This window comes from Lichenostomus cassidix, chromosome 26, assembly GCF_008360975.1.
Source record: "Lichenostomus cassidix isolate B80296 chromosome 26, HeHo_3.0, whole genome shotgun sequence".
In the NCBI taxonomy this organism is placed as follows: Eukaryota; Metazoa; Chordata; class Aves; order Passeriformes; family Meliphagidae; genus Lichenostomus; species Lichenostomus cassidix.
The window spans coordinates 1,629,775-1,653,494 of NC_139506.1; the positions used below are offsets into that span (position 1 = coordinate 1,629,775).

The 23,720-nt window shown below is 50.9% G+C and overlaps 1 protein-coding gene across 3 annotated transcripts in view; it reads left to right on the forward strand.

Annotated features, from left to right (window-relative positions):
• Window positions 1-1,152: 1,152 nt before the first annotated feature.
• GNAI3 (G protein subunit alpha i3) overlaps window positions 1,153-23,720 on the forward strand; it is a 28,203-nt gene continuing 5,635 nt past the window's right edge. For 2 of the 3 annotated variants that reach the window (XM_085082794.1, XM_085082795.1), the window contains exons 1-4: window positions 1,153-1,411; window positions 14,531-14,573; window positions 14,678-14,819; window positions 16,484-16,641. In XM_085082794.1, coding sequence (XP_084938920.1) covers window positions 1,294-1,411; window positions 14,531-14,573; window positions 14,678-14,819; window positions 16,484-16,641 — 461 coding nt within the window. In that variant the 5' untranslated portion in view covers window positions 1,153-1,293. The remainder of the gene's footprint in view (window positions 1,412-14,530; window positions 14,574-14,677; window positions 14,820-16,483; window positions 16,642-23,720) is intronic. The other variant, XM_085082793.1, reaches the window with a different exon arrangement.

Genomic DNA, 23,720 nt, shown 5'->3' on the forward strand with positions numbered 1-23,720 from the left:
GAGGGGGGATTTCGTTACCACCGTGGAGGGTTGGAGGTCCCACAGTACTAACTGGGCTAGGGGTGATGGGGGTACCACATCGCCATGGAGGGTTGGGGGTCCCACAACGCTCGTTGGGGTGTGGGGTGTCCTCACTGCAGCCACAGGGAATTGGGGGTCCCACGATGCCCACTGGGGTGATGGGGTGGGGGCTCCTCGCTGCAGCCATGGAGAGTTGGGGGTCTCCTGGTGCTGCCTGGAGTGGCAGTGATTGTCGCTGCTGTGGGGGATTGGGGGTCCCACAGCACTCACTGGGGTGTGGGAGGTCTCTGTCACCACAGCAGGAGATTGGGGGTCCCACGACTCTTGCTGATGTGTGGGGGGGTCCTTATTGCCGTGGGGGACTGCGGGTCCCATGACGCTCATCGGGGTGTGCGAGGGTCCTCACTGCTGCCATCACTGGTGACTGGGGGAGGTCCCGCCGCCCTCCGTGGGGTGATGCGGTGGGGGTCGCACTGCGGGGATCGGGGGTGCCGTGGCACCACCGGGGTTGGGGAGCAGCAGCTGGGGAGCACAAACCCACTGATGGGCCAGGGATAAGAGTGGGGGGGGTCATGTTTGGGGTCTCCCCAGGAGCGGTGTCTCCCCAGGATGGTGTCTCCGTGCCCACCACCCCTGTGTGGCCCAGGGAGGGGCAGGGAGGGATGGATCGCCTGAGGAGCAGGATTCCCTCCATCACCCCATCACCCTGAGACCCCTCCTCAGCCCCGGAGACCAGCTCCCATTCCCCCGAGGCCTAGTCCTCTGCGAGGTGCGGAGCCTGGACCCCCACCATGAGTGCGGGCTGGGGAGGGCAAGCGGGGCCCTGGGGGTCTGGGGAGGCCACGAACTCCACCGACCCCCGCGGAGACTACAACTCCCGTCATGCCCGCCAAACCGAGCCGGAAGTCGAGTATTTCCCATCATGCCTCGCTCTAACGAGGCAGAAGAAGATTTCTCCCATCATGCCTCACTATAGCGAGGCGGAAGTAAAGCGCTGTTTTTCCCATCATGCCCCGCTCTAACGTGGCGAAAGGTGATGTTTTTTCCCATCATGCCCCGCTTTACCGAGGCGGAAGTACCGCCCGCCTCACACGCTCGGCCCTCGGGACTTCATTTCCCGGCGTGCCCTGCGGCGCAGGACCGGAAATCCGGCGCCGCCTCAGGAGCCGCCCGGGCCGAGGCAGCTCCGGCCCCGATCCCAATCCCGATCCCGGTCCCGATCCCCGTCCCGGCTCCCCCGCCCCCGGCCGCCCGGCCGCCCCCGCCGCCGCCATGGGGTGCACGCTGAGCGCCGAGGATAAGGCGGCGGTGGAGAGGAGTAAAATGATCGACCGCAACCTGCGGGAAGACGGCGAGAAGGCGGCCAAGGAGGTGAAGCTGCTGCTGCTCGGTGAGGAGGGGCCGGGGGGGAGAGGGGAATGAGGGTTTCCGGTCTCAGGAGGGGTTTTGGGGGGGCAAAGGGGGGCCTCGGCCCTCAGGGAAGAGTTTGTGAATGGGGAAGTGAGGGTCCCTGGAGGGGAGGGATCCCTGTGAGGGCTGAGGAGAGCCCTGAGGGATCCCTGTGAGGGCTGAGGAGAGTCCTGAGGGATCCCTGGGAGGGCTGAGGAGAGCCCTGAGGGATCCCTGGGAGGGCTGAGGAGAGTCCTGAGGGATCCCTGGGAGGGCTGAGGAGAGCCCTGAGGGATCCCTGGGAGGGCTGAGGAGAGCCCTGAGGGATCCCTGGTCCCTTTGGAGGGGGAGGGCATGGCTTGTCCCATCCTTGCGGGGGGCTCGGGTGTTCTGAGCTGCCCTGGGATGCGGCTCTCGGCCTTTTCGCGATGGAATGCCTTCTCCGTGTCCCGGTGGATGTTCCCCGTGCTCCCTCCTGGCTGCTCCTGGGAGGGATTGGGCCGAGGCTGGGAGCGGCACGGCTCGTCCCGCGGGTCCGGGCAGGGAAAGGAGGGAATGCTGGGGCTGGAATGGAATTCCCAGTCAGGGAGTTGTGGGGAAAACAGCTCCGTGTGTCCGTGCAATTGGAACCAGCGGAGGTGGGGGATCCTGGGGGGATTCAGTGCATGGGAACAGGAGGTGTCAATTCTCTGCCTTTTTGGCTTTTTCTCAGGGTTTGGGAAGAGCGGGCTGGAGGATTTCCCTTTAGGAAGAGCAGCAGATTCCCTTTAGCAGAGTTTTGCTGTGTTTGATCTGTGTTTTGGAGTTCTTAAGTGATGACGAGAGCTCAGAGGCACAAATTGCCCTCCCTGAAGGCTGGGGGAGCAGATTGAGATAGGATACTGGGAAGAAATTGGATACTGGGGAGAAATCCTTCCCTGTGAGGGTGCTGAGGCCCAGGCCCAGGTTGCCAGAGAAACTGTGGCTGCCCCATCCCTGGAAGCATCCAAGGCCAGGCTGGACAGGACGTGGAGCAACCTGGTCTGGTGGAAGGTGTCCCTGCCTGTGGCAGGGGTGGAGCAAGATGAATTTTCAAGTCCCTTCTCCCCCAAACCATTCTGGGATTTTGTGATTCTGGAGCCCTCTGTTCTGGAGCCAGTCTGGGAGAGCTGGGAATCTTCAGCCTGGGGAGGAGAGGGCTCCAGGGGGATCTTACAGCCCTTTCTAGTGCATAAAGGGAGATCTGGAGAGGGACTTGGGGTAAGAGCCTGGAGTGCTAGGATGAGGGTGAATGGCTTCCCACTGCCAGAAATACAGGGTCAGATGGGATAATTGGCAGGAATTCCTCCCTGTGAGGGTGGGCAGGCCCTGGCACAGGGTGCCCAGAGAAGCTGTGGCTGCCCCTGGATCCCTGGAAATGTGTAAAGCCAGGTTGGATGGGGCTTGGAGCAACCTGGGATAGTGGGAGGTGTCTCTGCACATGACATGGGATGGAATGGGATAAGCTTCCAACCCAAACCACACTGGGATTCTGGAATTCTGTTCAAATCCTCACATTTTATAAGCACAACTCGGGGCTGATGAACCGTCTGCTCATGCTGGTCTCTCTTATCGAGGTCTTGGTGTATATTTTTGGTTATCCTGATTTTTCTGTCTCGGAGGAGACAGATGGAGTCTGTGAGGATCTGAACAGCAGCACTGAGTGGGTCCTGTTAGAGCAGGATGTGTTAAGGAGCCATCCTGCTCCAGGAATCCTTTTTTTTCCCATTTAACCCGTTTTCTTCACTCCCTGCTGGAGCTGCTCCAAGCTTTGTGCTTGCTGTGTCCGTGGCAAAGCTCTTGGCTGTGTGTCAGGAGAATCCTTTGTTCTCCAGGTGTTTGTTTTGGTGTTAATGAGCAGCACTTGCACATTCCCTGCCTGGAATAATTCTTTCCTCATATTTTTGTATGACATTTTTTCCAAGGCACTGAGGGCTTTGAGGCTGAGATTGGTTTTATCAGCAAACATGGAATGGGGGGAGTATCCCAGAAATCGTACAGTAATCAGTTGGAATGTGTTAAAAACCAGGTGAGGCTTTAAAATTCAGAGCAGCAGTTGATTTTGGGTTGGGTTTGGGATGGCAGGAAAATTCCTGCATTTCCTGGCCTGTGTTCAGGTGAGGAGCTTTTTAGGAGTAATTGGAATGTTGATCTGGACTTACCTCTGGATCTACCTGATCCCAGGCCAGGTTTGCACCTGGCTGTTACTTGCAAGTCTCTCTCAGATATTTCCTGATTTTGACACTGAGTATGGTGGTTCCTGGGAATACCAGGGAATGCTGGAATCTCCCCACACACATCCTTCTTGATGTGCAGGTAAAGCAGAACAGGGAATTCCAGGGTAAATTATCTGCAGTGGGAACATCCTTTCAATGAGGCGCTAGAAGCTGACAGAAAAGTCCATGAGGATTTTTCCACAGTTTGAGGAAGGGTTTTTTATCTCATATAAAATTGTCTGGATCTGCAGGGTCTTGTATCATTCCCTGAGTGGTTTCTGCCCCTGTGAGAGGGTTGGTGGGGGGAAAAAAAAAAAGGATTTTTCCTGAAGTTTGGAATCCACCCATCCTTCCCAGCTCTGTTAAAAGAGCTGCCCCAGTTTGAGATCTGCAGAGTTGTGAAGAGTGAGGAAAGGGAGAGGGAGCTGGATCCTTCCCAGCTGGGGTGTGAGGAGGCTGGGGAGGCAGGGATGGACCCAGAATCTGGAGGGTTGGGAGAGGAGAGGAGAGGAGAGGAGAGGAGAGGGAGAAGAAGGCAAATACAGTGAAATTTGGGAGAGGAGAAGTGAAATACAGCCCAAATAAGGAGATTTTGGAGAGGAATCAAATACACATTAAAATCAGGAGATATGTGGGAGAGGAAAGAAAGAGGAAGTAAAATATACCTGAAATCAGGAGGTTTAGGAAGAGAAGAGAGAGAGGAAGGTAAAAACATTGAAAATTGGGAGATTTGGGAAGAAAAGAGGAAGTAAAATACAGCTAAAATGAGAAGATCTGGGAGAGGAGAGCAAGAGTAAGGCAAATATACCCAAAATCATGAGATTAGGTAGAAGAGAGGAAAGCAAATACAGCTAAATTTGGGAGATTCAGGAGAAGAGAGGAAAAGGAAGTAAAATATACCTGAAATCAGGAGATTTGGGAAGAGAAGAGGAAGTCAAATACAGCCAAAATTGGAATATCTTAGGAGAGAAAAGGAAGTCAAATACCCCCAAAATCAGGATATTTGGGAAAGAACAGGAAGTCAGAAATTTCCAAATCAGGGTTTGGGTTTGTTTTCCTTTCTTTCCTCCATAACCCTGATCTTCTCTTGAGCAGGGGAGCCAGAAGAGAGAATTCCAGTTGTGTTCTCTTCTCCCAGGAGCTTTGGCTTGATTTTTTTCAGCACCTTCCACCCAGGATGCTGGAAAAAGTGGCCCCAGCATTGGGGTAACCACAGGATTGCTGGGATAATGTCAGTCCTGGAGCTGTTCCTGGCAGCTCCTCCACAGGGATTTAAAGTCCCTCTCTTCTGTTTCCCTTTCACAACTCCAAAGTTTGTTGAGCAATTCCAAGTTTTGGGGATATATTATCAAACAGATGAAGCCCGATTATTGAATAATGACTGCTCCTGGTTGTTACAACCCTGTGGGATGTAATTATTGTTCCAGGTGTGAATGCCACTGGCAGCTCTGCTGGCATCTGCAGTGGCACGGTTGGAGTGATGGCAACCATGGGTTTTCTCTCTGGAACAACACCTGAAGCTCCTGGGAGGCTGGGAATGGCTCAGGAGGCTGGGAACAAGCTGGGAATGGCCCAGAAACCCTCACTGCCATTTCTCTCCTCCCGTTTGCCCCCAGGAGAAGGCTCCTCAGCAGGCACATGCATGGTTCTGCTGACGTAGAGCCCTGGCAGATTTTTCCAGTTGGGATGAGCAGCCAAATGGAGGAGGGTGCTGGAGCTCTTCCTGGTTGGGTTGGGAGCTAACCCAGATCCTTCACTCCACTTCCAGTGCCTTTGCAAGGGTCTGGCATGGCGTTTTGGGCTGTGTCTCAGGGGTTTGTGTGACCCCAAGTGGTAAAGCTGGATTCCAGAGCTGTCCCATTCCTTGTGTAAATGACATTTTTGTGGCTCTGGCTCTGTAGATGCACCAACATTGGTCTGTTTATGCCCAAAACACCCTGTTATCCGGCCTGGACAGCATTCCTGGGTTTGGATACTCTGTGTAATTATGTTGAAGCGGTGCTGCTAATTAATGCAAAAATAATTAAAAGCATAAATTTCTTTTAAAATAACCTTAATTTGCATAATTCACCCTCCTCCACTGCTCCAGGAGCACTTGGCTTTTTCCCGACACTGATTTTTCCAACCTTTTTTCTTTCCTGAGTTCCCCAAAGCTTCCTCAGCACTGTTTTGGTTGAGTTTTGGTTTAAGGTAGGAAAGTGTTTTCTGGGGATGCAAATCAGGGCAGAGCTGGCGCTGCAGTTAATAATATTGTTAATTAAAGTGGTTTTTCTTGGAGCACAGCAGCTGTGCTGTGGATCCCTGTTCCAAAGGATCCCTCTGGGGGTTAGACCTGGCTGCTCCTCAGCTCTGGAGGTACTGAATACCCTGGGAATACTGATACGAAGATCTTTAGTGGGGTGTTGGTCTCCAGGTGTTGTCCCAGCAGTGGCTGCTGTTCCTTGTGGGATCTGATGTAGGAATCCTGCTGGGGAAGCTGCAGGGAGCTGTTGTTTCTCTGATCTTGTAGGTATCTGGGTCTCCTGGAGGTTCCTGGTGACTCATGGCCATGGGAAGATTCTTCTCACACAGCTCAGAAGGACCTGGCTCAGGTCAAATTGCACCAGGGAAGGTTTAGGTTGGATAGCAGGGAAAATGTCTTCATGGCAAAGGTTGTCCAGCCCTGGCACAAGCTGCCCAGGGCAGTGGTGGAGTCTCCATCCTGGAAATGTTAAAAAAACAAGTGGATGTGGCCCTTGGGACATAGATTAGGGGTAGACATGGCAGTGCTGGCATGCAGTTGGACTTGATGGTCTCAGAGGGCTTTTCCAACCATAACAATTCCATTATGATAATTAATTTGATAGCAGGTCAGATCTCTTTGAAGACACAGCTCTTCTCTGGGCTTTGAGCTCCATGGAGGTCTTCCTGCAGCTGCGCTGGAGACTGGAATTTTCCTGTCCTCAGGTGTTGGAGCTGCAGCTTCCACCCGTGTTTTTCCACCTTTCCATTGAGTCTCTGGGTACTTTCCCCTTGGTTTTCTGTTCTGCCCTTTTCCCACCAAAATCAGGTGCAGGGCAGGCAAAATGCTCCATATCTTCAGAATGAGCATTGTCCAGAGTGCCTGAACCCCTTGAGTTTTTCAGGAATCAGCCATGATTTATTTAATCTCATGGAAAAGAGATTTTGTTCCGCCAGGGTGAAGTACCCTTTTTTCCTCACAATGCCTTTGTCCAGCTGTGGGATGGGAATTCTTCTGTCTCCTGTGTTGTGTGTACACTTGCTTGTGTCAGGACACATGGGTGAGTGTCCATGTCCAGCACTGGGATTTGGGGTGGACAATTTCCAGCAGACAGCTCGGTTGAGGAATTGTGATTCCATCTATCCTCTAAGAGCCCTCTGGATATGGTTCAAGTTTCATTAAATTCTGAAGCAGAGCATTGAAATAACTTTTCTCAGAAGAGCAGAGGGAGTTGTAAAGAGGAATTTTTTAATTAGATCATGGATCTAATCTTCTGGAAGTCTGGAGTGAGCAGAAGTGTGCCCACACCTCCTGGGATGCATCGGGCACTTGTTCCCTGCAGAAGTGGGATTGCAAAAATGCTCTTTTAATGACTAAAATGGGGTCTGGAGCTGAAATGAGGGACAGATGCCGATTATTTTTCCAGCACGCTCTCTGTGGTGATCCCTGTGCTGTCTCTTTTGTTCCTGGGGATCCGATGCCCGGCTCTTGTTTCATGTTTTCCCAGTTGGTGTTTGGTCACTTCAGTGCCTCCTTTAACCTTCTCCGGTTACCGGGGTGGTACTGCCTGGGTCAGCTTTAGAAACAAACCCTGGGAATGCTGGGACACAAGGTTGGCCTCCTGGAGCTCGGTGGTTTGGGGTCTCCATCCCCCGCAAGCTCCTGGAGTTAGGGGAATGAGCTTTTCCCTCAGCAGGAGCTGCCAGGCAGGGAGAGCCCGGCTGCATATTTGGAACAGCTCAGGATTGTTGTCCCTGCGGGAAATTCAGTGGATGTTTGACTCTTAAAAACGGGCCCAGCACAAGATGACACTTGATAATCAGGAGAACTGACGAGTGTCAGGCTCGTCTCACTGTTCCCTCCCTTTCCAAGTTATCTGTTGCATTGTCATCTAACTCCCATTTTACAGGCCTTGCTTGGCTGTTTCTCTGCTGTCACCACCCAGACATGGATCCAAAGACACAGACTTGGCCTTTTTATCCCATATCTCCAAGCACATCCATTTATCATTAATGGTTTGAGTTGGAGCTTATCTCATTCCGTGGGCAGGGATACCTTCCACTATCCCAGGCTGCTCCAAGCCCCATCCAGCGTGGCCTTGATGCTTCCAGGGATCCAGGGGCAGCCACAGCTTCTCTGGGCACCCTGTGCCAGGGCCTGCCCACCCTCACAGGGAACAATTCCCTCCCAATATCCCATCTATCCCTTCTCTCTGGCAGTGGGAAGCCATTCCCTGTGTCCTGTCACTCCAACCCATGTTCAAAGTCCCTCTCCAGCTCTCCTGGAGCCCCTTTAGGCTCTCCATCCCTGGAAGTGTTCCAGGCCAGGATGGATGAAGTTTGGAGCAACCTGGTCTAGTGGAAGGTGTCCCTGCCCATGGCAGGGGGTGGAATGGGAAGAGCTTTACAGCCTCTCCCAACCCATTCCATGATTCTGTAATCCCCTAAGCATGGGGTGAGGAGCTGTGAGGATCAGGAGGTGCCCAGGAGGCCAGAGATGTTGGTTTGATGTTCAGCCAAGAGCCACACAAGGCCTCTCCATGGGGGTCTCCAGCCATGCTGCTTGACAACAGCCACAATTCCTTCAAAACACTCCTGGAGGAGATTAAAGAGCTGGAAAAACAAATGCAAATCTGAGGTCTGGGCTGGATCTGTGCTCATAGAATCCCAGGATGATTTGAGCTGGGAGGGATTTTAAAGCTTATCCCATTCCATCCCCTGCCATAGGCAGAGACACCTTCCACCTGACCAGGTTGCTCCAAGCCCCATCCTGAAACACTTTCAGGGACGCAGCAGAGGGGTGTTTGCTGCTGATTTGTGACTTTTTCAGCAACTCCTTGAGGGATTTCTGAGAGGTGTCAGTGGTCACTCAGGTCTGGGTGTAGGGGACAGGCACAGATTACCCCAGCCTGACATTTCCCAGGAATGGTGCAGAATTCCTGGAGGTATTTCAGCCTTCTGAATGGTCATAGGATGTTTCTAAGCTTTAAAGTAATTGTTACATGGTCAAAGCCTTTGATTAAAACAGAGTCAAGGCTCCAAGAGTTTCAAGACAAAAATGAAAATCCCTCTGTTGTGGAGCCAGTCTGGGGGAGATGGGAATGCTCAGCCTGGAGAAGGCTGCAGGGAGATCTTAAAGCTCCTTATTGTGCCTAAAGGGGCTCCAAGAGAGCTGGAGATGGACTTTGAACAAGGGTTGGAGTGCCAGGATGAGGGGGAATGGCTCCCCACTGCCAGAGGGCAGGGTTAGATGGGATATTAGGGAGGAATTCTTCCCTGTGAGGGTGGGGAGGCCCTGGCACAGGTTTTCCAGAGAAGCTGTGGCTGCCCCGTGATCCATGGAACTGTTCAAGGCCACGTTGGACACACTTGGAGCAGCCTGGGATAGTAGAAGGTGTCCCTGCCCAGGGCAGGTTGTGGAATGGGATGGGATTTAAGGTCTCTTCCAACCTAAACCATTCCAGGATTCTTTCTATGATTCTAAATCTTCCATCAGGGCTGCTGCTCTTCCTGTGCATCTTCCAGGTACCTTTTGGTGGGAAAAGCCATGTTGGCTTCAGCCCTTGTGCTCCAGCAGGCCCAGCAGTGCTTGGAATTTCACTGAAGTGATCCCAGGGCTGGTGTTGCTTCTGTTTTCAATATGCCATTCCTTACCCAAACCTCCATGTTTATGTCCTTCAGAGGCAGTGCCAGCCTCTAAAGGAAACATCTGTTTAACTATAGGAAACATCTGTTTAACAGGGAGATATCCATCAAAATTTAGAGTGATTTGAACAGCTCCAGCTCCACACTTCTAGTGGCTCTAAAGCCACTGGATATTTTTGGATCTGGATTCCTCCCAGCTTGGTTGTGCTGTTGTTTTGGCCCCTTTTAGCCTGTCTGAGGGGAGCTGGTTCCATTTGGGATTTGGGAGCTGTAACCACAGCCAGCTGATCCAGCTGTGCTTCCAACCTACTCCTCATATGGAGGGTCCTGTCACATTCCCAGGTCTGTAACTCACCCCTGGAGCTTCGAGTGAATACCTGGGGTGATTCCTGAGCTGTTTAACAGGGGATGTTGGAAGTGCTGAGAAATACCCCTGGATTTGGGAGCTCACCAAGAGTTGCAGCACCTCAGGAATGGGGTGGTGGAGTTCCTGCCAAATCCCTGCAGAGTTTCTGAGCTCGTTGTTGCTGGACATCCAAGCCACACACCCATGTCAGGCCTACAGTTTTATCTTCCTCATTTGTACTTTAATGGATTTTCCGGGTGCATCCCTGGAAGGATTTGTTTCAGCAGTGACCTGGTTTCTCTTCAGAAACTTGCAGATGTTCCAGGGCTTTTTCCCTTAATTGTGTGTGTGGAACTCCTTTCCTGAAGTGCAGTTTAATGCAGTTTTGATACAACTTCAGGAAAAAAAGCACTGAAAATAGGATTTTTAGGACCCTCTGGAGCAGGAATCTGGTTGCTTGTGTCTGGAAGATGTGTGGAGTCAGACCTACCTCCTTGGAGAATTTTAAAGCAGAAATGTAGGGTTGTGTGGAATTCCTTCCTTGGAATTCCCAGTCCAAACTGTGTTTTGTTGCTCTCTTCCCTGCAATCTCCAGTGCATGGCCATGCCAAGTTGCTTGGCTTTTCATCTCCTGCTCCAGGAAATCCTCCAACTTTCTTGGGGGAAGTGGTTGGATAATAATTTCCCCTCTTTGTATCCTTTGCTTTCCCAGGGCCAGTACTGATACAGCTGGAAAGTTGCTCCAATTCCCTCCTGCTCCAGATGGAGAAGGGATCTGGCTCTAGAAGCTTGTACAGGGATTGCCACCCCTGGAGATGGAATTCTAGCATTTATGTGCTGAGCTTTTCCCTAAGCACTTGGGATGTTACTGGGATGGTTTGGGATGTTATTGGGATGGTCTGTGGTGTTTCTGGGATGCCTTGGATGAGGTGTGGGGGTTTTCAGGAGCTGTTTTCAGAGGGCTTCCAGAGGGAATAGTTGAATGCTTGTGGAAGGATGCATTGAGGACAGGGACAGTGTGGAATTCTTGCCCAGTGTGTTCATTGAGTGGGACAATCTCTGCAACAGATGAGCTGCTCTTTGTGTCCAGGGTGGGATAAAGAGGTTCCTTGCTGCTATTTTGGGAAAAGAGAAGTTAAGGCTTCTGAAGCAGTTTTTCCATGGAGTTACGACATTCACACTGAGGTCAGCCCTGGTTTCTTGTGGCAGAATGTGATCCCTGTCTGGCTGTGCTAATGGGAGCAGAAGAAAAAGGTTTGCTTTTCCTTTGACAGGCAGAAATGTCCCAGGAACACACTGACTTCCATGGGTTTGAATCCAGTCCCACATCTCATGATCTTTGAGGTCTTCCTGGCTCCCCATCTAGTCCCTGCCTGAGATCCCAGAGTTGGAGGCTTTTCCTGAGGGATCTGTAAGAATTCCAGTGTAACTCTATCCATTCTTGGTTCGAATTTCTAGTGTGGAGCGTCAGTTTGCTGTAGGTTGAAACAGTGTTTCAGTAGCATTTAAATTCCTATTTTTTTATTCCCCTACTGAAGGATTCAGCCACACTGGCTGTAAACACTTCTCATCAGAGGCCCCAGAGGTGTGAACAAAGGGTGCAGGATAAAAGCTGTTTGCTGAGTTGATCCAATATGGATGTCTTCATGCAAACCTTTCCAGTGGGTTGGAAAAAGGGCAGTAGCAGCTTGTCCAGTGTGAACATCTGCAGGTGTTTGTAGAAGCATCTAAGGATAGAAGTGAGAGCTAGAGATGTTGAAATTGGGTCCGGAAAGGAAGAATAAAATGGGAATGATTGGCTGGAGTGGAGTTAGAGGACTTTCCACTCATCCCATTCCACATCCCTTGTCATGGGCAGGGATACCTTCCACTATCCCAGGTTTCTCCAAGCCCTGTCCAACCTGGGCTTGAACATTTCCAGGGATCCAGGGGCAGCCACAGCTTCTCTGGGCAATCTGTGTCAGGGCCTCCCCACCCTCACAGGGAACAATTTCTTCCCCATATCCCATCTATCCCAGCCCTCTGGCAGTGGGAAGCCATTCCCCCTTGTCCTGGCACTTCAGGCCCTTGTTCAAAGTCCCTCTCTAGCTCTCCTGGATCTCCTCTAGGCACGGTAAGGGACTCTAAGATATCCCTAGAGCCTTCTCCTCCCCAGGCTGAGCATTCCCATCTCTCCCAGCCTGGCTCCAGAGCAGAGAGGCTCCAGAATCACAAAATCCCAGAATGGTTTGGGTGAGAAGGGATCTTAAAGCTCATCTCATTCTACCCCCTGCCATGAGCAGAGACACCTTCCACTAAACTAGGTTGCTTCCAGAGATGGGGCAGCCACAGCTTCTCTGGGAAACCTGTGTCAGGGTCTCACCACCCTTATGGAATTTCTCCCCAATATCCCATCTAATCCTCCTTTTGTCAGTGGGAAGCTGTTCCTCTGTGTCAGACTAGACATGAGCATGCAAAGCAATGCATGCTTTCCCTGGCATTTCCCATCTCCTGGGCCATCCCAGCAGGAGCTCCAGCCTTCCATTCTGGAGCTGGAGCTGGAGGGCAGATGTTTTCAGTGAGTGTTAATGAGGTACCTTGTCTGGGTGGCTTTTGCCTGAGAGAGAAAGCGAGAATGTGGAACAACAGGAAAAACTTCTTTAGGAATAACAACTCACTGCTTGACCCGTGGCTGAGGAGCCAGTTTGGGGTTGTGTGTTGGTGAGGAGACAGTTTGGAGGATGTGGTTCCTACTTTCTCCCTCTGCTCATCCTTTTGAAGTAAGGTGTGAGTAACCTTGGAGAGGGGAATTTCTGCTCTAGCAAGCAGTGTTTGGGGTTGAGAGGGGAAGGGAAGGGGTTAAAGGAATCTTGTTGGAATTAGTGTTGTATTGGCAGGGTTGGATCTGCTGGCGTTGGTGACAGGTAGAACAGCTTGGCTGCAGCAGGAGATTATTTTGGGATAATCTAAGGGGGAAATGACAGTGAATATGATGCTGAGAAGGCAAAACCAGAGAGGTCATGTCAAAAGCCCCTTCTCAGTCTGGATTTGGGACTGTTTGGGGACACCGGAGATTTGAAATCACAGCACTTGGATCCTGGGAACGTGGAGGGTGGCCGTGGGAAATAAAAATGAGGATTTGTGTTCTCCCAGGGTGGAAGTGCTGAGTCCACAGAATGTTAATGTTTTCACACCTGACCACAAACACTGAGTTGCTCTGGGAGAGCTGGGAATGTTCAGCCTGGAGAAGGGAAGGATCCAGGGAGACCTGAGATCTAAAGGGGCTTCAGAAATGCTGGAGAGGAACTTTGGACAAGGGCCTGGAGTGACAGGACAAAAGGGAATATCTTCCCACTGCCAGAGGGCAGGGTTAGATGAGATGTAGGGAAGAAATTCTTGGCTGTGAGGGTGGGCAGGCCCTGGCACAGGCTGCCCAGAGCAGCTGTGGCTGCCCCTGCATCCCTGGAAATGTCCAAGGTCAGGTTGGACAGGGCTTGGAGCAATCTGGGATAGTGGGAGGTGTCCCTGCCTGTGGCAGAGGGTGGAACAGGATAGGAGTTAAGGTCCCTCCTAGCCCTAGCCAGCCTGGAATTCTATGGGTGTTTTAGTCCACCTGGGCTCACCTGAGTCATCTGTCCAAATCCAAGCAGGTCCAACATCATTCCTTGCCTACAGCCTGCCCAGTTGTGCAGCCTGGGGAGTCTTGAGGCTGAGGAGCCCCAAGGCAGTGGCCAAGCCATCTCCTTGGCGCTGAGTTCCTGTTGCCACATGAGGTGAAGTCCTGGAGTTCTGCTGACTTCAGGAACACTGTGCCTGCCTTTGGCCTGCTGCCAGCTAGGACAGGCATGTGGGCAGCTCATCTTAGCTCCATAAACCAGGATAACTGATGGTTTGGAATCCCAGGGCAGGCATCCACTGCCCTGAGCCATACAGGAGGACTTGGTTTGGGAGTGCTCTGGGATCTGGGACAAAACACTGGGAAAAACAGGGACCTTGCTCTTTTTTTGCAGATAGGAATAACTGACCCTCCTTCAAGGATAACTGGCCCTTCTTCAAGGGATAACTGACCCCCTCCAGGGGTAACTGACTTCCCTCTAGGGATAAGTGACCCCTCCCCCAGGGATAACTGGACCCCCCCAGAGGTAACTGGGCCCCTCAGCTCTGCAGAGGTTTGGAAGCCAGCTATTCTTGCCATTCCTTGAAGGAAGGCTGTTGGGATGCAGATGTGCCTTCAGCTCTGAGATTTCACCTGGAAATCATCCTGTGCCAGAGGGTCACTTCCCACCTGGTTGTCTAAGGCCTTTCCTGTCCAGCTCACTAACAGAGGGAGCATCTGGTGATGCTGATGCACTTTGGCTGTCTTGGCCTGGAGTGAGGGATGGGAGCTGCTCTGTTGGATAAATCCTCATCCCAGTTCTTCAGGCCTGCCTCCCAGTTGGCTGCCCTTGCTGACCTCTGGAAATTGAGAAATTCCAGGGTTTTTTAGCAGATGAGCTCATGGTGACTGTTGGCATCTGTAAATAAAATCCAGGAAGGATGTGCCAGGACAGTACGGTGGAACTCTACCACCAGCAGCAATGCACAAGGAATATCCTACTCCAGACCTCATCAACTTCCCTGTGGGAACTAGAAAAAGCACATCCCACTTTTCCTTTAGGTTTCATATAGTTAACTGAATGTTTTTTGTGCTTTTCAGGTGCTGGAGAGTCTGGGAAAAGCACCATTGTAAAGCAGATGAAGTAAGTGAGCGCAGGCTGGAGCTTTTGTTTTTGTGTGGATGGGATAAGAAATGTGTGGTGCCCTCCTGGTTTGGCTTGGAAATAATAGCCTGGTTTCCTTGCAGGATTATCCATGAGGATGGCTACTCAGAGGAGGAATGCAAACAGTATAAAGTGGTTGTGTACAGCAACACCATTCAATCCATCATCGCCATCATCAGAGCCATGGGGAGGCTAAAGATAGATTTTGGGGAAGTTGCCAGAGCAGTAAGTATTCCATTTATTTCCTTAGTCTGAATTGTGTTAATGAATCCTGGAATTTCAGTCTGAGGCAGAAGACATCTGTAACAAGATAAAATAGCAAAAAAACTTGTCATAACTTTAATGTATTGTCAGTACAAAACACCAGTATTTTACTTAGGTTCTGGGTAAGAAACTGTAGTCGTTTGAATGCTCAAAAAAAACAATTACCAAAATCTTTCTCTAATTTATTTGAATTTTTGGGAATTTTGAGTTAGAAATTTTGGGTGGTTTGAGGCCCTGCTTTTCCCCTCCCCTCTAACTCTGCTCATTCCCTGGCCTGTTTCTTGCATTTATGACCAGCACATTGAGCTGGAAGTCAGGAAGCCTTGATCCTTGTGGTGGTGGGAAAGGCACAGAGTGGGAACTAAGGGTTCCTGGAAATGTGCAGGAGAAAGGAATTGTGTCAGCAAAGGGCTGCATTGTGACTGTTCTGCCTTGTGCTACAGTTGATCCAGCCCTGGAGAGTTTGAATTTATGGTATTTATTTTGGATTTATGATACCAACTCCTGGCCAAAGGGCACATCTTCACTCACGTGTTCACCCAAGCTGTTGTTCAGCTGCTGCTCCAAACCCTCCTGGAGTTCTCTTCCACCTTTCCTGGTGCTTGTTGAAGCCAAGTTGGGATCTTGGAGCTGGAGCAGGGAAGATGCTGAATCCAAGTCCTTTCTCAGTTACCTGCACATGCTCAGGTGGCTTCACAAGAGCTGAATGCCGTGGATTTTCACCATCCTGAAGGGCAAAATCCTTGCCACGCTTTCCCAGGAAAAGGCCAAGGATGACCAAATGCATTACACCTACAGAGATCCAGAACTGGGGTCCCTCTGCGTTTTGGCTGTTGACACCTCAATAAAGTGGATTGGTGTTCAGCACCCTGAGCTTGGCACATGTCCAGAGGGGTTTGGGGCTCAGGGGAGAGGAGAATCCTAGGATAGTGGAAGGTCTCTCACAGCTCCCAGAAGGACCTGACAGGTCTGATCAGGGTAGGAATAAAAGCAGAGGGGACTGTAGGACAGTTTGGGGTTCCCTACCGTACTCCACTGGATAACTTGGACAAGAGTGAGGTCCTGCTTTGGCTTCTGAGAGGTATTTTTCATACTCAGATCCTGATCAGTCCATCCCACCTCCTGATGAAATGTTTTATTAAGGAATCAGTCTCCCTCACTTCTGACAGCTCTAGCAGCAAAAGGCCAATCCTCAAAGCTCCCACAACTTATTTTTTTTCCCTTTTCCCTCTGCTGTGCCATACCAACAGAGGTTTTCCAGTTCTCTTCATAGGTGTGTAGTAGCACATCAGCATTCCCACCTTTTCTCTGAAACATTGCACCAAATTACTGAAATCCCATGGTCTTGACGGGAGTGGTGCCTTTGGAGCTGTGATCCCCATTGAAGCACTGTGGCCATCCCTGATCAGGGCTTCTCGCCCCACAGCCTAGAGCTTCTTCCCCAAAATTTCCCTTTCTGGCTTCAGGAGGGAAAACAATTTATGACTTTTGGGAGAAAACAGGATGGACTGGACAGTGATTAATTAGAGCAGTGATTAATTAGATCCCAAGATGCTGAACCTTGCTGTTGGTTGGGAGGGTCTCCATGGACAGACATCCCCCATGATGTGTTTGCTGTCCTGCAGGACGATGCCCGGCAGCTGTTCGTGCTGGCAGGGAGCGCGGAGGAGGGAATGATGACGGCTGAGCTGGCTGGAGTCATCAAACGGCTCTGGAGAGACCCTGGAGTCCAGGCCTGCTTCAGCAGATCCAGGGAATACCAGCTGAACGACTCTGCATCCTAGTAAGAAACCATTCCCACCTCCTGGGCTCTTCCCAGCTGCCAGAATGGTCCAGAAGGAGCTGGTGTGACTGGAGTGGGGTGGGATGGGGTGGGAGGGTCCTGTCTGACACTGGTGTGACTGGGTGATACTGGGCTGGACTCACAGGGGGATGTAGATCTTCCTTCTACGGAGCATTGGGGAAAACCCCACATTCCATGCTTCGTGTCTTGGTGAATTTAATCCTGGAGTGGTTTGGGTTGGAAGGGACCTTAGAGATCTCATTCCACCCCTTGCCATGGGCAGGGACACCTTCCTCTATCCCAGGTTGCTCCAAGCCCCATCCAGCCTGGCCCTAAACACTTCCAGGGATGGGAAAGCCACAGCTTCTCTGGGCAACCTGTGCCAGGGCCTTACCACCCTCACAGGGAGAGATTTCATCTAATTTTGAAAAATGTGATTTTTGACAAATTTGCTGGTTTCATTGAAGAAACTTGGCATCTTGTGTTAAGGTGAACATGAGCCCAGGTGTGCCCAGGTGGGCATCAAGGCCAAGGGCACCTGGCTTGGATGAGGAGCAGTGAGTCCAGCAGGACCATCCAGTGCCCATCCCTGTACTGGGCACTGCTGAGGCCACACCTCCAGTCCTGGGGGCAGTTTTGAGTTTCTCATGACAAGAAGGACATTGAGGGGCTGGAGAGTGTCCAGGGAAGGGAACAGAGCTGGGGAAGGATCTGGAGCACCAGGAGAGGCTGAGGGAGCTGGGAAAGGAGCTCAGCCTGGAGCAAAGGAGGCTCAGGGGGACCTTGTGGCTCTGCACAGCTCCTGACAGGAGGGGACAGCCAGGGGGTCAGGCTGTGCTCCAGGGAACAGGGACAGGAGGAGAGGGAACAGCCTCAGGCTGTGCCAAGGGAAGCTCAGGTTGGAGACCAGGAGGAATTTCTTCATGGGAAATGCTGTCAGGCATTGGAATGGGCTACCAAGGGAGGTGGTGGAGTCCCCATCCCTAGAGGTGTCCAGGGAATGACTGGATGTGGCACTCAGTGCTCTGTTCTGGTCACAAGGTCAGTGGTTGGACTCGATGATCCTGGAGGTCTCTTCCAAGCTCACTGATTCTAGGATTCCGTGGAAGTGGCAGGTGCTCAGCTGAGTTACCTCCATTGTCACTGCAAAGGAGAGCAACACTTTAAACTGCCACTTTCCTGACATTCAGCAATTTCCAAAATGGAATCTCCTCACCTGGCAGGTCAATATTCCCAGTTTTCTCCTTACAGCTTTCCCTTTCCTCCTGTCCCTGTGCCTAGCACCTCACAGGCAATGCTGCCTCTGAACTGTTCTGATTCTAAAATCTTCTTGTCCTGGTCCTAAAATCAGTGCAGCTGCTGAACAACTGGAAGGTTCTGAGTAGATAAACAGGTTGCTAATGGAATTTTTGATGAAATGCCTCATTATTGTCCAAGGGCAGGTTAGTGCAGGAAGGGGAAACTGTTCCTTTAATGAACAAAACAGTTGTTGGGGTTTTTTACCTCTTTTTTTTTTTTTTAACTCACATTCTTGGTCTCTCTACAACAAATACTTGACACTCTGAAAGGTGATTTTGGGGTTCAGCATTTCCAGCTGAAAACTCATCTCAATTTAAGCTTTAAACCTTGGAAAACTGAGTTGGGAAGAGCTTTGTGGAGAAGCTTTAGCTGTGCCACAGCTCACTGCCTGCAGGGTTTTGCTGTTCCAAGCATATTTGAGCTTGAAAATAAGGCAGAATCCTTCTAAATTTGCAGCACCTTGGCAGGGGTTTGGATCAAAGGAAGGGCTGAGAGGAGTTTTCTTGGATTTGTGCATGCCTTTGCAGCAGGAAAGGAGGAAATTCAGGTTCCAAGGGAGGAAATAGATGGCTGAGGAGGGGAAAAGGAAGGAAAAATTTAATGGAAAGATGTGACGAACAGGAGGAAAGCTTAAGGACTTGGGCAGAGAGCAGGAATGGAACTGAAGGAGGAACCTTGGTGTGTGTCTGTATGGCTTTGGAAGAGGAGGAGGATGAAGGCAGCTGGAGAAATGGAGCAAACTGGGAGAAGGTGTTATCCTGCTTTTGTAGGTGCCTGCTTGCCCCAGCTGCCTTCCAGAGGTGGAATTTTGGAGGGTTCTTCCCCTTTGTGGATATTTGCCACCCACCCATGGCCAGGTCCAACTGCAGGTCTGGCTGCTGCGAGAAGCTGGCGTGGCCTGGGACAGGGACATTGCGCCCAGGGTGAGCCACCCGGGCATTTCCTGAGAAATACCCCAGAAAATTCTGCTTCCTGGCTCAAACCCACAGGAAGTTGCACCAAACCAGCATTGTTATGTATCTGTAGCTTGGCAACTCCGTGGTTGGGAAACACTGCCAGTGGGTTCATTTTTTCATGGCAAATTCGTGCTGTTAAAGGGCTGCTTGTTCCACAGGACTTGCAGAATTCCCAGGATTTTTCTCTCCATCAACACATGGCTCCTGACCTGCCTTATCTCTGGTGTTCCCCAATTAATTCCCTTGTCTATGCATAGAATCATGGAATAATCCTAAACTGCAAGGGACCCAGAGGGATTATCAAGTCCAACTCCTGGCCTTGCACTGGACATCCCAAAGTCCCACCCTGTGCTTGGGGGGATTTTTTTTCCTCAGATGAGAGCACTGTCCAAATGCTCCTTGAGCTCTGGCATCCTCAGGGCCATGGCCATTCCCTGGGAAGCTGTTCCAGTGCCTGACCACCAATTCCCAGTTCTCCTGGGAATTTCACTTCCCTGTTCCTTTCATTATCTCCTACAAACAGCACTGAAACTTCAGGGTGAGCAGCCATTAAATCTGTGCCCCATTTGCTGGTTTTGCAGCTGAAATCCAGTTTTGTGCTGTTTCTGGACCTGTTCTGGCTCCATGTCAGATTCTGGGGCTGAGACACAGTGGAATGGAGGAAGAGAGAAACAGACAAGTAACTGCTTGTGAAAATGAGGTGGCATCAAGAGCAAGGGTGCTGTGGCAGAGAGCCGAGGATTTCAGCATGGAATTGTTCCAGAAACTCCCCATGCTGCTGTTTTCTGTCTCATTGGACACTTTCCCTTGTGCAGGCAGAGATCCTGCCTGTCAGAGCACTGCCATGGCAGGCTGGAGATGGTGTGGGAGGAGAAGAGGTGGAGGATAACACTAATCCAGACAATCTCTCCTGGAATCGTAGTGTTTTCCGTGTTTCCTTCCTTTTTCTTTTTAAAGAACACTTGAGCAACCCCTGGTCCAAGCTGTTGATGTGGAAATGCTCAGTGCCTTTCCCAGCACCATCTGATAAAGCCCCCTGGAGCCATCCTGGGTTTTGTGGAATGCTGCAATCATTTATTTTTTTGCATCTTCCCATTTGTCTTTCCCTGTGGCGTGAGCAATGGCTCTGTGGCTCCCAGCTCCTGCCTCCAGCCTGTGCCATGGAGAAGCATTTGGGACCTCTGTGCATAACTGGGGAAGGGAACTTAAATCCCATCTCATTCCATTGGGCAGGGACATCTTCCACTATCCCAGGTTGCTCCAAACTCTGTCCAACCTGGCCTTGGACACTTCCAGGGATCCAGAGGCAGCCACAGCTTCTCTGGGCATTCCATTCCAGGGCTTCACCACACTCACAGGGAGGAATTCCTTCCCAATATCCCATCTAAACCCCTGTTTGGGGTGCAGCAGGGTGAATGTGATAGATATTCCCATCTCACACATCTCCAGATTTTCAACATACTTGGAAATATCACCAAGCACATACTGCTTTAAAGTGTTCTCGTTCCCGGTTTTGATACTTTTCCCAGATTTCAGGCAGATCCCAGCCTGTGGAAGCTCTAGGTTATAATTATCTGCAGTCTCATGGGCAATTAGCACAGTTCCTGATCAACCTTTCTCTAGTCCTGCAGGTCTCCTCGTGTTCCCAAATTCCAGTTCTGGCCTGAATTCCCTGACATGATGCTGGATAAAACCTAGATTATTTCTAAGTGGGGTTTTTCCTTCCCCTCCTTTTCCCCTCCTCCTCTTTTTCACCCTTCTCTTTTATCCCTCCCCTCATATTCCACCCCTTTTTTCCTCTCCCCTTTTTCCCTCCCCTCCCTTTTTCCTCCCCTCTTTTTCTCTCTCCTCGTTTTCCCACCTCCTCTTTTATCCCTCCCATCCTCTTCCACCCCATTTTTTCCTCTCCTCTTTTCCTCCTTTCCTCTTTTTCTCCTCCTCCTCTTCCTCCCTCTCTCTTAACGACTTTCAGAGCCATTTGTGGCCTTGAATTCCTTCTTCCCAGCACCAAAAGGAGTGAATTGTAAGGGAAATCACCATTTCAAGTTTGCTGTGAGCAGGACGAGGAGGGGAGCTCTGTTACCTTTCTTGTCCACTTCCCAGCATCCCTGTCCTGCCGTTGGTGCTTCCTGGAGCTGTCTGGGTGTGGGATGAGACAGCACTGGAGCTGGCACGTTTCCTGATCAGACTGGAATTCCCAATTCAGTGTGATCAGAGAGCTGGGAATGTACAGCCTGGAGAAGAGAAGGCTCCAGGGAGACCTTAGAGCCCCTTCCAGTACCTAAAGCTGCAGAGGGACTTTGGACCAGGACCTGGAGTGACAGGACAAGGGGGAATGGCTTCCCACTGCCAGGGGCAGGGTTAGATGGGATATTGGGAAGAAGCTCTTCCCTGTGAGGGTGGGGAGGCCCTGGCACAGGGTGCCCAGAGAAGCTGTGGCTGCCCCTGGATCCCTGGAAGTGTCCAAGGCCAGGTTGGACAGGGCTTGGAGCAATCTGGGATAGAGGAAGGTGTCCCTGCCCAGGGCAGGTTGTGAAACTGGATGAACTTTAAGGTCTCTTCCCACCCAAATCATCCTGGAATTCTGGGATTCTATGATCTTTGCACTCGCAGGCATTGTGCCAGCCTGGAATGCTTGGAGAGTCAGCGAGACAAACGAGTAACACTGTAGGTTTGATCAGCATTTTTTTGTACTCAGGGCCTCATTTTAAGCATGAAAAAAAGAAGGAAAACAAACCCAAACTAGCTTTTTGGAAGCTTTTGGTGTTGAAGGATGAGGAATAGCTGTCTCTGTAAACACAGGGATCCAAGGTGGGGAAGGAGGGTTGCAGCCTCAGCGTATGGAGAGAAGGACGTGGTGAGAAGGGATTGGAAGTGCGTGGGATGAGGAGAGACACAGCAAGGTCTGTGTTTGTTCTCAAAGCTGTTTGTGAGGAGCATCTCTGACTGGGAGCCAGACTGGCAGCTGGGGGCCAGGAGTCACTGGGAGCCAGCAGATTCAGACTCTGCTTTTCCAGCTTTTTGGGGTGTCTTTTTCAAGTTCTGCTTAATCTAGAATACAAGTGGCACTAGCTGGGCTCTGCAGCCTAGATTTTTGGGAGGGCACAGCTGCTTCCTCTGCCCACACTTGGCAGGGCTTCCAGGTTTTCCCAGAAATCCCCTTTGCTGGATTTTCCAACTGCTTGTATTTCCATGGGATTTGCCCTTTAGGTCTCCCTGGAATTAGTCTGGCAAAGTTTATTGTTTCAGGCAGCACCACTCAATTTGATATGTCTTATTCCCTGATCGAGTTTTGTGGGAGTTTGCCAGCTCCATTCCCTCCTCCCTGGCTGCTCTAAGAGCCTTAATCAGGAATTATACCACTTTCAATGCCCAAACTTCCAACTGGCTGTTGGGATAAGGTGCTTTATAGCTTCAGCTTCAGCTTGGCAGTGCTGGGAAAAGAGCTGGAATCTATCTTAAATGTCTTTTCCTACCCAGAGGATTCCATGATTTATCACATCAGTGGTGTGACCTGTATCAAAGCCAAGCTTTGAGGAGCTGCTGGGTCAGTTCTTAGCATTCCCATTGGCCTTTGATTCATCGTGTCTCAGCTAAGCTCATGCTGGTAGGAGAGAGAGGGGAGAAAAATCCAGGCATGTTACTTCCTCAGCAGAAATATTCCTTGGTAGAAGCTGAGGAAGGTAAATACCTTCCAAATCATGTTTTACTAAACTGGAACTAAAGCCAGGTCCAATCCTGGTCACAGAGCAGCTCACAAACTTGCCATCCCTCTGGAGTCGAGGGAGGGATAAGAGGACTGGCTCTTCTTGGGCTAAATCTACTCTTAGATCCTGGCTCTATGGGAAAAGCCCTGTGGCACTGGGCAGGTCCTGGCAGATCATTGGGATCTGGGGTTTGGAAACAGGGCAGGGCTCTGCAAATCCTGGCAGTCCTGGCCAGGGGGATGCTGGAGCTGTTGGAGGAGGGATATGTTGCTGGGGTTCCTAGCACAGCTTCCAGGCACATGGGAAGAAGCGATTCCTGGCTGACAATGGATCTGTGATAATAATGTGTGATTTGGGAGGGTTTATTACACCCATCAGAGCCCTCATGCTACTGAATCCTTCCAGTGACACAGGGCTGTGCTGATTAAAACCTACTCCTGATAAAGAATAAGGCCTGTCCCATCCCAGCAGAGCTGTAGGATCAGTGTCATCTTTGTGAAATCAGCAGGCTGAGCCTGGAGGGAAGATGAGTTCAGAGGTGTTGCTGGCTGGAGTGAGATTTCTCATCCTGCTGGGAATCATCTATACCTCATGCCGGTGTGCCTGAGAGCTGAACTCCAGAAGGAATGTGCTGTGGCTGGAATTCGTTGGGGTCTTGATAGGAAAATTGCTGCGAGGATGCAGCTTCCTTCAGGGCTGTATCCTCAGAGTGTTGTGTCAGCTTGTTGGGAAAGAAGGGATTGGATCTGCCCAGTTTGGGATGGTTTTTAAGGCTTCATCCCTTCCTGCCTGCTCCTTTGACGCATCCCTGGCCTTTAACAGCAAACCCTTGGATTTATTACCTTGTGCTTTGAAGCGAGAGACCTTGACTGTGGATTGCCCTGGGAGATCCAGCCCTGGCATGGCTCTGCATTCCCCCCCTCCCCTCCCCAGCCAGCTCAGCTCCACCAGCACCACCTGCAAGGTCATCCAGGGAGGGGTTAAAATCCCAAAACTCCCAAAACATCCCTCAGGACAGCCCCAGGCAGTTGTTTGCTTCAAGGGCTGTGCTATGTGGGGGAGATAAATAAATTCTGCGCTTTGTTCTGCAGTTTATAAAAGATTCATGGTGAGGCAG